Source organism: Petromyzon marinus, unplaced genomic scaffold (genome assembly GCF_048934315.1).
Source record: "Petromyzon marinus isolate PM22_M1 ecotype Great Lakes invasive population unplaced genomic scaffold, UKy_Petmar_22M1.pri1.0 PM_Scaffold_85, whole genome shotgun sequence".
In the NCBI taxonomy this organism is placed as follows: Eukaryota; Metazoa; Chordata; class Hyperoartia; order Petromyzontiformes; family Petromyzontidae; genus Petromyzon; species Petromyzon marinus.
In genome coordinates this window covers 316,518-332,484 of record NW_027423694.1, presented here as the reverse complement: position 1 = coordinate 332,484, position 15,967 = coordinate 316,518, and the positions used below count along the sequence as shown (strand labels likewise).

Sequence of the window (15,967 nt, the reverse complement as noted above, 5' to 3'; positions counted from 1 at the left end):
GTGGGTTGGTGGGTGAGTGGGTGGGTTGGTGGGTGAGTGGGTGAGTGGGTGGGTTGTTGGGTGAGTGGGTTGGCAGGTGAGTGGGTTGGTGGGTGAGTGGGTGGGTTGGTGGGTGAGTTGGTGGGTGAGTGGGTTGGTGGGTGAGTGGGTTGGCGGGTTAGTGGGTGGGTTGGCGGGTTAGTGGGTGGGTTGGTGGGTGAGTGGGCGGGTTGGTGGGTGAGTGGGTGGGTTGGTGGGTGAGTGGGTGGGTTGGTGGGTGAGTGGGTGGGTTGATGGGTGAGTTGGTGGGTGAGTGGGTGGGTTGGTGGGTTAGTGGGTGAGTTGGTGGGTGAGTGGGTGGGTTGGTGGGTGGGTGGGCGAGTTAGTGGGTGAGTAGGTTGGTGGGTGAGGGGGTTGGTGGGTGAGTGGGTGAGTGGGTGTGTGGGTTGGCGGGTGAGTGGGTGAGTTGGTGGGTGAGTGGGTGAGTGGGTGGGTTGGTGGGTGAGTGGGTGGGTTGGTTGGTGGGTGAGTGGGTGGGTGGGTTGGTGGGTGAGTGGGTGGGCTTGCGGGTGAGTGGGTGGGTGGGTGAGTCGGTTGGTGAGTGGGTGGGTTGGCGGGTGAGTAGGTGGGCTGGTGGGTGAGTGGGTGGGTTGGTGGGTGAGTGGGTGGGTTGGTGGGTGAGTAGGTGGGTTGGTGGGTGAGTGGGTTGGTGGGTGAGTGGGTGGGTTGGTGGGTGAGTGGGTGGGTTTGCGGGGTGAGTGGGTTGGCGGGTGAGTGGGTGGGTTGGTGGGTGAGAGGGTGGGTGAGTGGGTGGGTTGGTGGGTGAGTTGGTGGGTGAGTGGGTGGGTTGGTGGGTGGGTGGGCGGGATAATGGGTGAGTGGGTTGGTGGGTGAGGGGGTTGGTGGGTGAGTGGGTGAGTGGGTGTGTGGGTTGGCGGGTGAGTGGGTGAGTTGGTGGGTGAGTGGGTGGGTTGGTGGGTGAGTGGGTGGGTTGCTGAGTGGGTGAGTAGTTTGGTGTGTGAGTGGGTGGGTGGGTTGGTGGGTGAGTGGGTGGGCTTGCGGTGAGTGGGTGGGTGGGTGAGTCGGTTGGTGAGTGGGTGGGTTGGCGGGTGAGTAGGTGGGCTGGTGGGTGAGTGGGTGGGTTGGTGGGTGAGTGGGTGGGTTGGTGGGTGAGTAGGTGGGTTGGTGGGTGAGTGAGTGGGTTGGTGGGTGAGTGGGTGGGTGGGTTGGTGGGTGAGTGGGTGGGTTGGTGGGTGAGTGGGTGGGTGGGTTGGTGGGTGAGTGGGTGGGTAGGTGGGTGAGTGGGTTGGTTGGCGGGTTAGTGGGTGGGTTGGCGGGTTAGTGGGTGGGTTGGTAGGTGAGTGGGTGGGTTGTTGGGTGAGTGGGTGGGTTGGTGGGTGAGTGGGTGGGTTGGTGGGTGAGTGGCAGGGTTGGTGGGTGAGTGGCAGTGGGTGGGTTGGTGGGTGAGTGGGTTGTCAGGTGAGTGGGTTAGTGGGTGAGTGAGTGGGTTGGTGGGTGAGTGGGTGGGTTGGTGGGTGAGTGGGTGGGTTGGTGGGTGGGTGAGTGGATTGGCGGGTGAGTGGGTTGCTGGGTGAGTGGGTTGGCGGGTGTTTGGGTTGTTGGGTGAGTGGGTGGGTTGGTGGGTGAGTGGGTGGGTTGGTGGGTGAGTGGGTTGGTGGGTGAGTGGGTGGGCGGGTGAGTGGGTTGGTGGGTGACAGGGTGAGTGGGTTGGTGTGTGAGTGAGTGGGTTGGGGGTGAGTGAGTGGGTGAGTGTTAGTGGGTTAGTGGGTGGGTGAGTTGGTGGGTGGGTGAGTGGGTTGGTGCGTGAGTGGGTTGGTGGGTTGGTTGGTCGGTGATTGGGTTCGTGGGTTGGTGGGTTGGTGGGTTGGTGAGTGGGTTGGTGGGTGAGTGGGTGGGTGGGTGAGTGGGTGGGTTGGTCGGTGAGTGGGTGGGTTGGTGGGTGAGTGGGTGAGTTGTTTGGTCGGTGGGTGGGTTGGTGGGTGAGTGGGTGGGTTGGTGGGTGAGTGGGTGGATTGGTGGGTGAGTGGGTGGGTTGGTGGGTGAGTGAGTGGGTTGGTGGGTGAGTGGTTGGGTTTATGGGTGAGTGGGTTGGTGGGTGAGTGGGTTGGCGGGTTAGTGGGTGGGTTGGCGGGTTAGTGGGTGGGTTGGTGGGTGAGTGGGTGGGTTGGTGGGTGAGTGGGTGGGTTCGTGGATGAGTGGGTGGGTTGGTGGGTGAGTGGGTGGGTTTATGGGTGAGTGGGTTGGCGGGTTAGTGGGTGGGTTGGCGGGTTAGTGGGTGGGTTGGTGGGTGAGTGGGTGGGTTGGTGGGTGAGTGGGTGGGTTCATGGATGAGTGGGTGGGTTGGTGGGTGAGTGGGTTGGCGGGTTAGTGGGTGGGTTGGCGGGTTAGTGGGTGGGTTGGTGGGTGAGTGAGTGGGTTGGTGGGTGAGTGGGTGGGTTGGTGGGTGAGTGGGTGAGTGGGTGGGTTGGTGGGTGAGTTGGTGGGTGAGTGGGTGGGTTGGTGGGTGAGTGGGTGAGTTGGTGGGTAAGTGGGTAGGTTGGTGGGTGAGTGGGTGGGTTGGTGGGTGGGTGAGTGGATTGGTGGGTGAGTGGATTGGTGGGTGAGTGGGTTGCTGGGTGAGTGGGTTGGCGGGTGGGTGGGTTGGTGGGTGAGTGGGTGGGTTGGTGGGTGAGTGGGTGGGTTGGTGGGTGAGTGGGTGGGTTGGTGGGTGAGTGGGTGGGTTGGTGGGTGAGTGGGTTGGTGGGTGAGTGGGTGGGTGGGTGAGTGCGTTGGTGGGTGAGTGGGTGGGTTGGTTGGTGGGTGAGTGGGTTGGTGGGTGAGTGGGTGGGTTGGTGGGTGAGTGGGTTGGTGGGTGAGTGGGTGGGCGGGTGAGTGGGTTGGTGGGTGAGTGGGTGGGTGGGTTGGTGGGTGAGTGGGTTGGTGGGTGACACGGTGAGTGGGTTGGTGTGTGAGTGAGTGGGTTGGGGGTGAGTGAGTGGGTGAGTGTGTTAGTGGGTTAGTGGGTGGGTGAGTTCGTGGGTGGGTGAGTGGGTTGGTGGGTTGGTTGGTCGGTGATTGGGTTCGTGGGTTCGTGGGTGGGTTGGTGAGTGGGTTGGTGGGTGAGTGGGTGGGTGGGTGAGTGGGTGGGTGAGTGGTTGGGTTATTGGGTTGGTGAGTGGGTTGGTGAGTGGTTTGGTGGGTGAGTGCGTTGGTGGGTGGGTGAGTGGGTTGGTGGTGAGTGAGTGGGTTGGTGGGTGGGTGGGTTGGTGGGTGAGTGGGTTGGTGGGTGAGTGGGTGAGTGGGTGGTTGGGTGAGTGGGTGGTTGGGTGATTGGGTTGGGGGTGAGTGGGTTGGGGGTGAGTGAGTGGGTGTGTTGGTGGGTTGGTGGGTGAGTGGGTTGGCGGGTTAGTGGGTGGGTTGGCGGGTTAGTGGGTGAGTTGTTTGGTGGAGTGGGTGGGTTGGTGGGTGAGTGGGTGGGTTGGTGGGTGAGTGGGTGGATTGGTGGGTGAGTGGGTGGGTTGGTGGGTGAGTGAGTGGGTTGGTGGGTGAGTGGGTGGGTTTATGGGTGAGTGGGTTGGTGGTGAGTGGGTTGGCGGGTTAGTGGGTGGGTTGGTGGGTGAGTGGGTGGGTTGGTGGGTGAGTGGGTGGGTTGGTGGGTGAGTGGGTGGGTTGGTGGGTGAGCGGGTTGGCGGGTTAGTGGGTGGGTTGGCGGGTTAGTGGGTGGGTTGGTGGGTGAGTGAGTGGGTTGGTGGGTGAGTGGGTGGGTTGGTGGGTGAGTGGGTGAGTGGGTGGGTTGTTGGGTGAGTGGGTTGGCAGGTGAGTGGGTTGGTGGGTGAGTGGGTGGGTTGGTGGGTGAGTTGGTGGGTGAGTGAGTGGGTTGGTGGGTGAGTGGGTTGGCGGGTTAGTGGGTGGGTTGGCGGGTTAGTGGGTGGGTTGGTGGGTGAGTGGGTGGGTTGGTGGGTGAGTGGGTGGGTTGGTGGGTGAGTGGGTGGGTTGGTGGGTGAGTGGGTGGGTTGGTGGGTGAGTTGGTGGGTGAGTGGGTGGGTTGGTGGGTTAGTGGGTGAGTTGGTGGGTGAGTGGGTGGGTTGGTGGGTGGGTGGGCGAGTTAGTGGGTGAGTAGGTTGGTGGGTGAGGGGGTTGGTGGGTGAGTGGGTGAGTGGGTGTGTGGGTTGGCGGGTGAGTGGGTGAGTTGGTGGGTGAGTGGGTGAGTGGGTGGGTTGGTGGGTGAGTGGGTGGGTTGGTTGGTGAGTGAGTGGGTGGGTGGGTTGGTGGGTGAGTGGGTGGGCTTGCGGGTGAGTGGGTGGGTGGGTGAGTCGGTTGGTGAGTGGGTGGGTTGGCGGGTGAGTAGGTGGGCTGGGTGGGTGAGTGGGTGGGTTGGTGGGTGAGTGGGTGGGTTGGTGGGTGAGTAGGTGGGTTGGTGGGTGAGTGGGTTGGTGGGTGAGTGGGTGGGTTGGTGGGTGAGTGGGTGGGTGAGTGGGTGGGTTGTTGGGTGAGTGGGTGGGTTGGTGGGTGAGGGGGTTGGTTGGTGTGTGAGTGGGTGGGTTGGTGGGTGAGTGGGTTGGTGGGTGAGTGGGTGGGTTGGTGGGTGAGTAGGTGGGTTGGTGGGTGAGTGAGTGGGTTGGTGGGTGAGTGGGTGGGTGGGTTGGTGGGTGAGTGGGTGGGTTGGTGGGTGAGTGGGTGGGTGGGTTGGTGGGTGAGTGGGTGGGTAGGTGGGTGAGTGGGTTGGTTGGCGGGTTAGTGGGTGGGTTGGCGGGTTAGTGGGTGGGTTGGTAGGTGAGTGGGTGGGTTGTTGGGTGAGTGGGTGGGTTGGTGGGTGAGTGGGTGGGTTGGTGGGTGAGTGGCAGGGTTGGTGGGTGAGTGGCAGTGGGTGGGTTGGTGGGTGAGTGGGTTGTCAGGTGAGTGGGTTAGTGGGTGAGTGAGTGGGTTGGTGGGTGAGTGGGTGGGTTGGTGGGTGAGTGGGTGGGTTGGTGGGGTGGGTGAGTGGATTGGCGGGTGAGTGGGTTGCTGGGTGAGTGGGTTGGCGGGTGTTTGGGTTGTTGGGTGAGTGGGTGGGTTGGTGGGTGAGTGGGTGGGTTTGGTGGGTGAGTGGGTTGGTGGGTGAGTGGGTGGGCGGGTGAGTGGGTTGGTGGGTGACAGGGTGAGTGGGTTGGTGTGTGAGTGAGTGGGTTGGGGGTGAGTGAGTGGGTGAGTGTTAGTGGGTTAGTGGGTGGGTGAGTTGGTGGGTGGGTGAGTGGGTTGGTGCGTGAGTGGGTTGGTGGGTTGGTTGGTCGGTGATTGGGTTCGTGGGTTGGTGGGTTTGGTGGGTTGGTGAGTGGGTTGGTGGGTGAGTGGGTGGGTGGGTGAGTGGGTGGGTTGGTCGGTGAGTGGGTGGGTTGGTGGGTGAGTGGGTGAGTTGTTTGGTCGGTGGGTGGGTTGGTGGGTGAGTGGGTGGGTTGGTGGGTGAGTGGGTGGATTGGTGGGTGAGTGGGTGGGTTGGTGGGTGAGTGAGTGGGTTGGTGGGTGAGTGGGTGGGTTTATGGGTGAGTGGGTTGGTGGGTGAGTGGGTTGGCGGGTTAGTGGGTGGGTTGGCGGGTTAGTGGGTGGGTTGGTGGGTGAGTGGGTGGGTTGGTGGGTGAGTGGGTGGGTTCGTGGATGAGTGGGTGGGTTGGTGGGTGAGTGGGTTGGCGGGTTAGTGGGTGGGTTGGCGGGTTAGTGGGTGGGTTGGTGGGTGAGTGAGTGGGTTGGTGGGTGAGTGGGTGGGTTGGTGGGTGAGTGGGTGAGTGGGTGGGTTGGTGGGTGAGTTGGTGGGTGAGTGGGTGGGTTGGTGGGTGAGTGGGTGAGTTGGTGGGTAAGTGGGTAGGTTGGTGGGTGAGTGGGTGGGTTGGTGGGTGGGTGAGTGGATTGGCGGGTGAGTGGGTTGCTGGGTGAGTGGGTTGGTGGGTGGGTGGGTTGGTGGGTGAGTGGGTGGGTTGGTGGGTGAGTGGGTGGGTGAGTGGGTGGGTTGGTGGGTGAGTGGGTGGGTTGGTGGGTGAGTGGGTTGGTGGGTGAGTGGGTGGGTGGGTGAGTGCGTTGGTGGGTGAGTGGGTGGGTTGGTTGGTGGGTGAGTGGGTTGGTGGGTGAGTGGGTGGGTTGGTGGGTGAGTGGGTTGGTGGGTGAGTGGGTGGGCGGGTGAGTGGGTTGGTGGGTGAGTGGGTGGGTGGGTTGGTGGGTGAGTGGGTTGGTGGGTGACACGGTGAGTGGGTTGGTGTGTGAGTGAGTGGGTTGGGGGTGAGTGAGTGGGTGAGTGTGTTAGTGGGTTAGTGGGTGGGTGAGTTCGTGGGTGGGTGAGTGGGTTGGTGGGTTGGTTGGTCGGTGATTGGGTTCGTGGGTTCGTGGGTGGGTTGGTGAGTGGGTTGGTGGGTGAGTGGGTGGGTGGGTGAGTGGGTGGGTGAGTGGTTGGGTTATTGGGTTGGTGAGTGGGTTGGTGAGTGGTTTGGTGGGTGAGTGCGTTGGTGGGTGGGTGAGTGGGTTGGTGGTGAGTGAGTGGGTTGGTGGGTGGGTGGGTTGGTGGGTGAGTGGGTTGGTGGGTGAGTGGGTGAGTGGGTGGTTGGGTGAGTGGGTGGTTGGGTGATTGGGTTGGGGGTGATTGGGTTGGGGGTGAGTGGGTTGGGGGTGAGTGAGTGGGTGTGTTGGTGGGTTGGTGGGTGAGTGGGTTGGCGGGTTAGTGGGTGGGTTGGCGGGTTAGTGGGTGAGTTGTTTGGTGGAGTGGGTGGGTTGGTTGGGTGAGTGGGTGGGTTGGTGGGTGAGTGGGTGGGTTGGTGGGTGAGTGGGTTGGCGGATTAGTGGGTGGGTTGGCGGATTAGTGGGTGAGTGGGTGGGTGAGTGGGTGGGTTGGTGGGTGAGTGGGTGGGTGGGTGGGTGGTTTGGTGGGTGAGTGGGTTGGTGGGTGAGTGGGTTGGTTGGTGGGTGAGTGAGTGGGTTGGTGAGTGGGTTGGTGGGTGGGTTGGTGGGTGAGTGAGTGGGTTGGTGGGTGAGTGGGTTGGTGGGTGAGTGGGTGGGTGGGTGAGTGGGTGAGTGGGTGGGTGGGTTGGTGGGTGAGTGGGTTGGTGAGTGGTTGGGTTAGTGGGTTGGTGGGTGGGTGGGTGGGTGGGGGGTGGGTGGGTGAGTGGGGGGGTGGGTGGGTGGGTGGTTTGGTGGGTGAGTGGGTTGGCAGGTGAGGGGGTGAGTGGGTGGGTGGGTTGGTGGGTGGGTGAGTTTCTGGGTGAGTGGGTTGGTGGGTGAGATGGTGAGTGGGTTTGTGGGTGAGTGAGTGGGCGGGTGAGTGGGTTGACGGGTGAGTGGATGGGTGGTTGGGTGAGTGGGTCGACGGGTGAGTGGGCGGGAGGGTTGGTGGGTGAGTGGGTTGGTGGTGAGTGAGTGGGTGTGTGTGTGAGTGACTGGGTTGGTGGGTGGGTGGGTTGATGGGTAAGAGGGTGAGTGGTTTGGTGAGTGGGTTGGTGGGTGAGTGGGTGAGTGGGTTGGTGGGTGAGTGGGTTGGTGGGTGGGTTGTCGGGTGATTGGGTTGGTGGGTGAGTGAGTGGGTTGGTGGGTGAGTGGGTGGGCGGGTGAATGGGTTGGTGGGTGGGTGGGTTGGTGGGTCAGTGGGTTGGTGGGTGACAGGGTGAGTGGGTTGGTGGGTGAGTGAGTGGGTGGGTGAGTGGGTTGGTGGGCGAGTGGATGAGTGGGTGGTTGGGTGAGTGGGTGGTTGGGTGAGTGAGTGGGTGTGTGTGTGAGTGGCTGGGTTGGTGGGTGGGCGGGTTAGTGGGTGAGTGGGTGGGTTGGTGAGTGGGTGAGTGGGTTGGTGGGTGAGTGGGTGAGTAGTTTGGTGGGTGAGTGGGTGGGTGGGTTGGTGGCTGAGTGGGTGGGCGGGTGAGTGAGTGGGATGGTGGGTGAGTGGGTGATTGGGTGGGTGAGTGGGTGAGTTGGTGGATGGGTACTCTTTGGTTCTATTGGGTAAAGTCACGTAGTAGGTAAAAAAATAAAACAGCAAAAATCACGACGTTTCGGCCACAACACTTTGGTAGGTGAAGGGACCAGACTCTCTCGAAGACTGTGTTGGAGTGGGCGTGAGGGTTGGTGGGTGAGTGGGTGGGTTGGTGGGTGAGTGGATGGGTGGTTGGGTGAGTGGGTTGGTGGGTGAGTGGGTTGGTGGGTGAGTGGGTTGGTGGGTGAGTGGGTTGGTGGATGAGTGGTTGGTGGGTTGGTGGGTGAGTGAGTGGGCGGGTGAGTGGGTTGATGGGTGAGTGGTCGGGAGGGTTGGTGGGTGAGTGGGTTGATGGGTGAGTGGGTGGGTGGGTTGGTGGGTGAGTGAGTGGGTTGGTGAGTGGGTTGGTGAGTGGGTTGGTGGGTGAGTGGGTGGGTTGGTGGGTGAGTGGGTGGGTTGGTGGGTGAGTGGGTTGGTGGGTGAGTGGGTTGGTTGGTGGGTGAGTGAGTGGGTTGGTGAGTGGGTTGGTGGGTGGTTTGGTGGGTGAGTGAGTGGGTTGGTGGGTGAGTGGGTTGGTGGGTGAGTGGGTGGGTGGGTGGGTGAGTGGGTGAGTGGGTGGGTGGGTTGGTGGGTGAGTGGGTTGGTGGGTGAGTGGGTGGGTGAGTGGTTGGGTTAGTGGGTTGGTGGGTGGGTTGGTGAGTGGGTTGGTGGGTGAGTGGGTTGGTGGGTGGTTAATGAGTGGGTTGGTGGGTCGGTGGGTGAGTGGGCGGGAGGGTGGGTGAGTGGGTAAGTGGGTGGGTAGGTGGGTGGGTGAGTGGGTGGGTGGGTGGGTGGGGGGGTGGGTGGGTGAGTGGGGGGGGTGGGTGGGTGAGTGGGGGGGTGGCTGAGTGGGTTGGTGAGTGAGTGGGTGAGTTGGTTGGCGGGTGAGTTGGCGAGTGAGTGGGTGGGCGGGTGAGTGGGTGGGTGGGTTGGTGGGTGGGTGGGTGAGTGGGTAGGTGGGTGGGTGGGTGATTGGGTAAGTGGGTGGGTAGGTGGGTGGGTGAGTGGGTGGGTGGGTGAGTGGGGGGGTGGGTGGGTGAGTGGGGGGGTGGGTGGGTGAATGGGGGGGTGGGTGGGTGAGTGGGTGGGCGGGTTAATGGGTTGGCTGGTGAGTGGGTTGGTTTCTGAGTTGGTGAGTGGGTTGGTGGATGAGTGGGTGGGTGGGTGAGTGGGTTGGTGGGTGAGTGGGTTGGTGGGTGAGTGGGTGGGTGAGTGGGTTGTTGGTTGAGTGGGTGGGTGGGTGAGTGCGTTGGCGGGTGAGTGGGTTGGCAGGTGAGTGGGTTGGTGGGTGAGTGGGTTGGTTGGTGGGTGGGTGGGTGAGTTGTTGAGTGGGTGAGTTGGTTGGTGGGTGGGTGGGTGAGTGGGTAGGTGAATGGGTTGGTGGGTGAATGGGTGAGTGGGTGGGTGGGTGGGTGAGTGGGTGTATGGAAGAATGGGTGAGTGGGGCTGGTGAATGAGTGGGTTGGTTGGTGGGTTAGTGGGTTTGTGGGTGGGTGTGTGGGTGGATGGGAGAATGGGTGAGTGGGTTGGTGGGCGGGTGAGTTGGTTGGTGGGTGAGTAGGTTTGTGGGCGAGTGGTTTGGGGGGCGAGTGGGTTGGTGAGTGAGTAGGTTGGTGGGCGAGTAGGTTGGTGGGTTAGTGGGTTGGTGGGTGAGTGGGTTGGTGGGCGAGTGGGTTGGTGGGTGGGTGAGTGGGTTGGTGGGTGGGTGAGTGGGTTGGTGGGTGGGTGAGTGGGTTGGTGGGTGAGTGGGTTGGTGGGTGAGTGGGTTGGTGGGTGAGTGGGTTGGTTGGTGAGTAGGTTTGGGGGTGAGTGGGTGAGTGGGTGAGTGGTTTTGTGGGGTGAGTGGGTGGGCGAGTGTGTGTGTGTGTGTATATGAATGTGTGTGTGTGTATATGAGAGTTTGTGGGTAAATTCTTCAAATTCTTGTGGCTGGAATCAGAGTCTGAGGCAGAGAACAGGGAGACGCTTTGTCTGATACACACAGCCATAGATACACACACAGCCAGAGATACACACACAGCTAGAGATACACACACAGCTAGAGATACACACACAGCTAGAGATACACACACAGCCAGAGATACACATCCAGAGATACACACACAGCCAGAGATACACACAGCCAGAGATACACACACAGCCAGAGATACACACACAGCTAGAGATACACACACAGCTAGAGATACACACAGCCAGAGATACACACACAGCCAGAGATAGACACACAGCCAGAGATACACACACAGCTAGAGATACACACAGCCAGAGATACACACACAGCCAGAGATACACACACAGCCAGAGATACACACACAGAGCCAGAGATACACACAGCTAGAGATACACACACAGCCAGAGATACACACACAGATAGAGATACACACAGCTAGAGATACACACACAGCTAGAGATACACACACAGCCAGAGATACACACACAGAGCCAGAGATACACACAGCTAGAGATACACACACAGCCAGAGATACACACACAGCCAGAGATACACACACAGCCAGAGATACACACACAGCCAGAGATACACACACAGCTAGAGATACACACACAGCTAGAGATACACACACAGCCAGAGATACACACACAGATAGAGATACACACACAGCTAGAGATACACACACAGCCAGAGATACACACACATATCCAGAGATACACACACAGCCAGAGATACACACACAGCCAGAGATACACACACAGCTAGAGATACACACACAGCCAGAGATACACACAGCCAGAGATACACACACAGCCAGAGATACACACACAGCTAGAGATACATACACAGCCAGAGATACACACACAGCCAGAGATACACACACAGCTAGAGATACATACACAGCCAGAGATACACACACAGCCAGAGATACACACACTGCTAGAGATACACACACAGCCAGAGATAGATACACAGCTAGAGATACACACACAGCCAGAGATGCACACACGGCTAGAGATACACACACGGCTAGAGATACACACACAGCTAGAGATACACACACAGCCAGAGATACACACACAGCCAGAGATACACACACAGCCAGAGATACATACACAGCCAGAGATACACACAGCTAGAGATACACACACATCCAGAGATACACACACAGCCAGAGATACACACACAGCTAGAGATACACACACAGCCAGAGATACACGCACAGCCAGAGATACACACAGCCAGAGATACACACACACAGCCAGAGATACACGCACAGCCAGAGATACACACAGCCAGAGATACACACACACAGCTAGAGATACACACACAGCTAGAGATACACACACAGCCAGAGATACACACACAGCCAGAGATACACACACAGCCAGAGATACACACATAGCCAGAGATACACACACAGCCAGAGATACACACAGCCAGAGATACACACACCGCTAGAGATACACACACAGCTAGAGATACACACACAGCTAGAGATACACACAGCCAGAGATACACACACGGCCAGAGATAGACATACACCCAGAGATATACACACAGCTAGAGATACACACAGCCAGAGATACACACACAGCTAGAGATACACACAGCTAGAGATACACACACAGCCAGAGATACACACACAGCTAGAGATACACACACAGCCAGAGATACACACACAGCCAGAGATACACACACAGCCAGAGATAGACACACAGCTAGAGATACACACACAGCCAGAGATACACACACGGCTAGAGATACACACACAGCCAGAGATACACACACAGCTAGAGATACATACACAGCCAGAGATACACACACAGCCAGAGATACACACACAGCTAGAGATACATACACAGCCAGAGATACACACACAGCCAGAGATACACACACTGCTAGAGATACACACACAGCCAGAGATAGATACACAGCTAGAGATACACACACGGCTAGAGATACACACACGGCTAGAGATACACACACAGCCAGAGATACACACACAGCCAGAGATACACACACAGCCAGAGATACACACACATCCAGAGATAGACACACACAGCTAGAGATAGACACACAGCCAGAGATACACACACAGCTAGAGATAGACACACAGCTAGAGATACACACACAGCCGGAGATAGACATACAGCTAGAGATACACACACGGCTAGAGATACACACACAGCCAGAGATACACACACAGCTAGAGATACATACACAGCCAGAGATACACACACAGCCAGAGATACACACACAGCCAGAGATACACACACAGCTAGAGATACATACAGCTAGAGATACACACACAGCCGGAGATACACATACATCTAGTGATACACACACATCCAGAGATACACACAGCTAGAGATTCACACACAGCCAGAGATACACACACAGCTAGAGATACACACACAGCTAGAGATACACACACAGCCAGAGATACACACGCAGCCAGAGATACACACACAGCTAGAGATACACACACAGCCAGAGATACACACACAGCTAGAGATACACACAGCCAGAGATACACACACAGCTAGAGATACACACACAGCCAGAGATACACACACAGCTAGAGATACACACAGCCAGAGATACACACACAGCTAGAGATACACACACAGCCAGAGATACACACACAGCTAGAGATACACACACAGCCAGAGATACACACAGCTAGAGATACACACACAGCCAGAGATAGACACACAGCTATAGATACACACACAGCCAGAGATACACACACAGCTAGAGATAGACACACAGCCAGAGATACACACACAGATAGAGATACACACACAGCCAGAGATACACACACAGCCAGAGATACACACACAGCTAGAGATACACACACAGCCAGAGATACACACACAGCCAGAGATACACACACAGCCAGAGATACACACACAGCCAGAGATACACACACAGCCAGAGATACACACACAGCCAGAGATACACACACAGCCAGAGATACACACACAGCCAGAGATACACACAGCCAGAGATACACACACAGCCAGAGATACACACACAGCTAGAGATACACACACAGCTAGAGATACACACACAGCTAGAGATACTCTTTCTCCCCGTGTCTGTCTCCCCGTGTCTCTCTCTCCCCGTGTCTGTCTCCCCGTGTCTCTCTCTCCCCGTGTCTGTCTCTCCCCGTGTCTGTCTCCCCATGTCTGTCTCTCCCCGTGTCTCTCTCCCCGTGTCTCTCTCTGTCCCCGTGTCTCTCTCTCCCCGTGTCTCTCTCTCCCCGTGTCTGTCTCTCCCCGTGTCTGTCTCCCCGTGTCTGTCTCTCCCCGTGTCTTTCTCCCCGTGTCTCTCTCTCTGTCCCCGTGTCTCTCTCTCCCCGTGTCTCTCTCCCCGTGTCTCTCTCTCTCCCCGTGTCTCTCTCCCCGTGTCTCTCTCTCCCCGTGTCTCTCTCTCCCCGTGTCTCTCTCTCTCCGTGTCTCTCTCTCCCCGTGTCTCTCTCTCCCCGTGTCTCTCTCTCCCCGTGTCTCTCTCTCCCCGTGTCTCTCTCTCTCCGTGTCTCTCTCCCCGTGTCTCTCTCTCCCCGTGTCTCTCTCTCCCCGTGTCTCTCTCTCCCCGTGTCTCTCTCTCCCCGTGTCTCTCTCTCTCCCCGTGTCTCTCTCTCCCCGTGTCTCTCGCTCCCCGTGTCTCTCTCTCTCCCCGTGTCTCTCTCTCCCCGTGTCTCTCTCTCCCCGTGTCTCTCTCACTCCCCGTGTCTCTCTCTCCCCTGTCTCTCTCTCTCCCCTTTCTCTCTCCCCGTGTCTCTCTCCCCGTGTCTCTCTCTCCCCGTGTCTCTCTCTCTCCCCGTGTCTCTCTCCCCGTGTCTCTCTCCCCGTGTCTCTCTCGCCGTGTCTCTCCCCGTGTCTCTCTCTCCCCGTGTCTCTCTCTCCCCGTGTCTCTCCACGTGTCTCTCTCTCCCCGTGTCTCTCTCTCCCTGTGTCTCTCTCTCCCCGTGTCTCTCTCTCCCCGTGTCTCTCTCTCCCCGTGTCTTTCGCTGTTTCCCCGTGTCTCTCTCTCTCCATCTGTCTCCCCGTGTCTCTCTCTCCCCGTGTCTCTCTCCCCCCTGTCTCTCTCCCCGTGTCTCTCTCCCCGTGTCTCTCTCTCCCCGTGTCTCTCTCTCCCCGTGTCTCTCTCCCCGTGTCTCTCTCCCCGTGTCTCTCTCGCCGTGTCTCTCTCTCCCCGTGTCTCTCTCGCCGTGTCTCTCTCTCCCCCCGTGTCTCTCTCCCCGTGTCTCTCTCCCCGTGTCTCTCTCCTCGTGTCTCTCTCCCCGTGTCTCTACCCCCGTGTCTCTCTCCCCGTGTCTCTCTCTCCCCGTTTCTCTCTCTCTCCATCTCTCTCCCCGTGTCTCTCTCTCTCCCCGTGTCTCTCTCTCTTCCGTGTCTCTCTCTCTCCTCGTGTCTCTCTCTCTCCATCTGTCTCCCCGTGTCTCTCTCCCCGTGTCTCTCTCTCTCCCCGTGTCTCTCTCTCTCCCCGTGTCTCTCTCTCTCCCCGTATCTCTCTCTCCCCATCTCTCTCCTACCCGTGTCTCTCTCTCCCCGTGTCTCTCTCTCCCAGTGTCTCTCTCCCCGTGTCTCTCTCTCCTCGTGTCTCTCTCTCCCCGTGTCTCTCTCTCTCCGTGTCTCTCTCTCCCCGTGTCTCTCTCTCCCCGTGTCTCTCTCCCCGTGTCTCTCTCTCTCTCCCCGTGTCTCTCTCTCTCTCTCAATGTCTCTCTCTCTCACCGTGTCTCTCTCCCCGTGTCTCCATCCCAGGCCTGGCATTCCCCGAGTGGGCCTACAAGCCGGACTCGAGCCCAGGCTCCCGACAGATCCAGCTGTGGCACTTCATCCTGGAGCTGCTCCAGAAGGATGAGTTCCGCGGGGTGATCGCCTGGGAGGGAGACTACGGGGAGTTTGTGATCCGGGACCCGGACGAGGTGGCTCGGCTCTGGGGGTCCAGGAAGTGCAAACCCAACATGAATTACGACAAGCTGAGCCGGGCACTGCGGTGAGACAGAGACACGCGGAGAGAGAGAGAGAGACACGGGGAGAGAGATAGAGAGAGAGACACAGGGAGAGAGAGATAGAGAGAGACACGGGGAGAGAGAGACGCGGAGAGAGAGAGAGAGACACGGGTAGAGAGAGACACGGGTGGGAGAGAGAGACACGGGTAGAGGGAGAGAGACACGGGTGGGAGAGAGAGAGACACGGGGAGAGAGAGAGACACGGGTAGAGGGAGAGAGACACGGGTGGGAGAGAGAGACACAGGGGAGAGAGAGAGAGAGAGACGGGGAGAGAGAGACACGGGGAGAGAGAGACATGGGGAGAGAGAGAGACACAGAAGAGAGAGAGAGAGACACAGAAGAGAGAGAGAGAGACACGGAGAGAGAGACACGGGAGAGAGAGACACGGGGAGAGGGAGACACGGGGAGAGGGAGACACGGGGAGAGAGAGACACGGGGAGAGAGAGACACGCGGAGAGACACGGGGAGAGAGAGACACGGGTGGGAGAGAGACACGGGGAGAGGGAGACACGGGGAGAGAGAGACACGGGGAGAGAGAGACACGGGGAGAGAGAGAGACACGGGGAGAGAGAGAGGGACGGGGAGAGAGAGACACGGGGAGAGAGAGAGACACGGGAGAGAGACACGGGGAGAGAGACACGGGGAGAGAGAGACACGAGGAGTTAGAGACACAGGGAGAGAGAGAGACACGGGGAGAGAGAGAGACACGGGGAGAGAGAGACACGGGAGAGAGACATTGGGAGAGAGAGAGAGAGAGACACGGGAGAGAGAGAGACACGGGGAGAGAGACACGGGGAGAGAGAGAGACACGGGGAGAGAGATAGACACAGAGGAGAGAGAGACACGGGGAGAGAGAGACACGGGGAGAGAGAGAGACACGGGGAGAGAGAGACACGGGGAGAGGGAGACACGGGGAGAGGGAGACACTGGGAGAGAGAGACACGGGGAGAGACAGAGGAGGGAACAGAGACACGGGGAGAGAGAGACACGGGGAGAGGGAGACACGGGGAGAGAGAGACACGGGGAGAGAGAGACACGGGGAGAGAGAGACACG

The 15,967-nt window shown here is 59.2% G+C and overlaps 1 protein-coding gene across 1 annotated transcript; it reads left to right on the top strand.

Annotated features, from left to right (window-relative positions):
- Window positions 1-9,798: 9,798 nt before the first annotated feature.
- On the top strand, window positions 9,799-15,034 carry LOC142923890 (uncharacterized). The gene has a single exon (XM_076064867.1). It carries the CDS (start codon window positions 13,081-13,083, stop codon window positions 14,899-14,901), a length of 1,821 nt encoding a protein of 606 aa, XP_075920982.1. The 5' UTR covers window positions 9,799-13,080; the 3' UTR covers window positions 14,902-15,034.
- The last annotated feature ends 933 nt before the right edge of the window (window positions 15,035-15,967 follow it).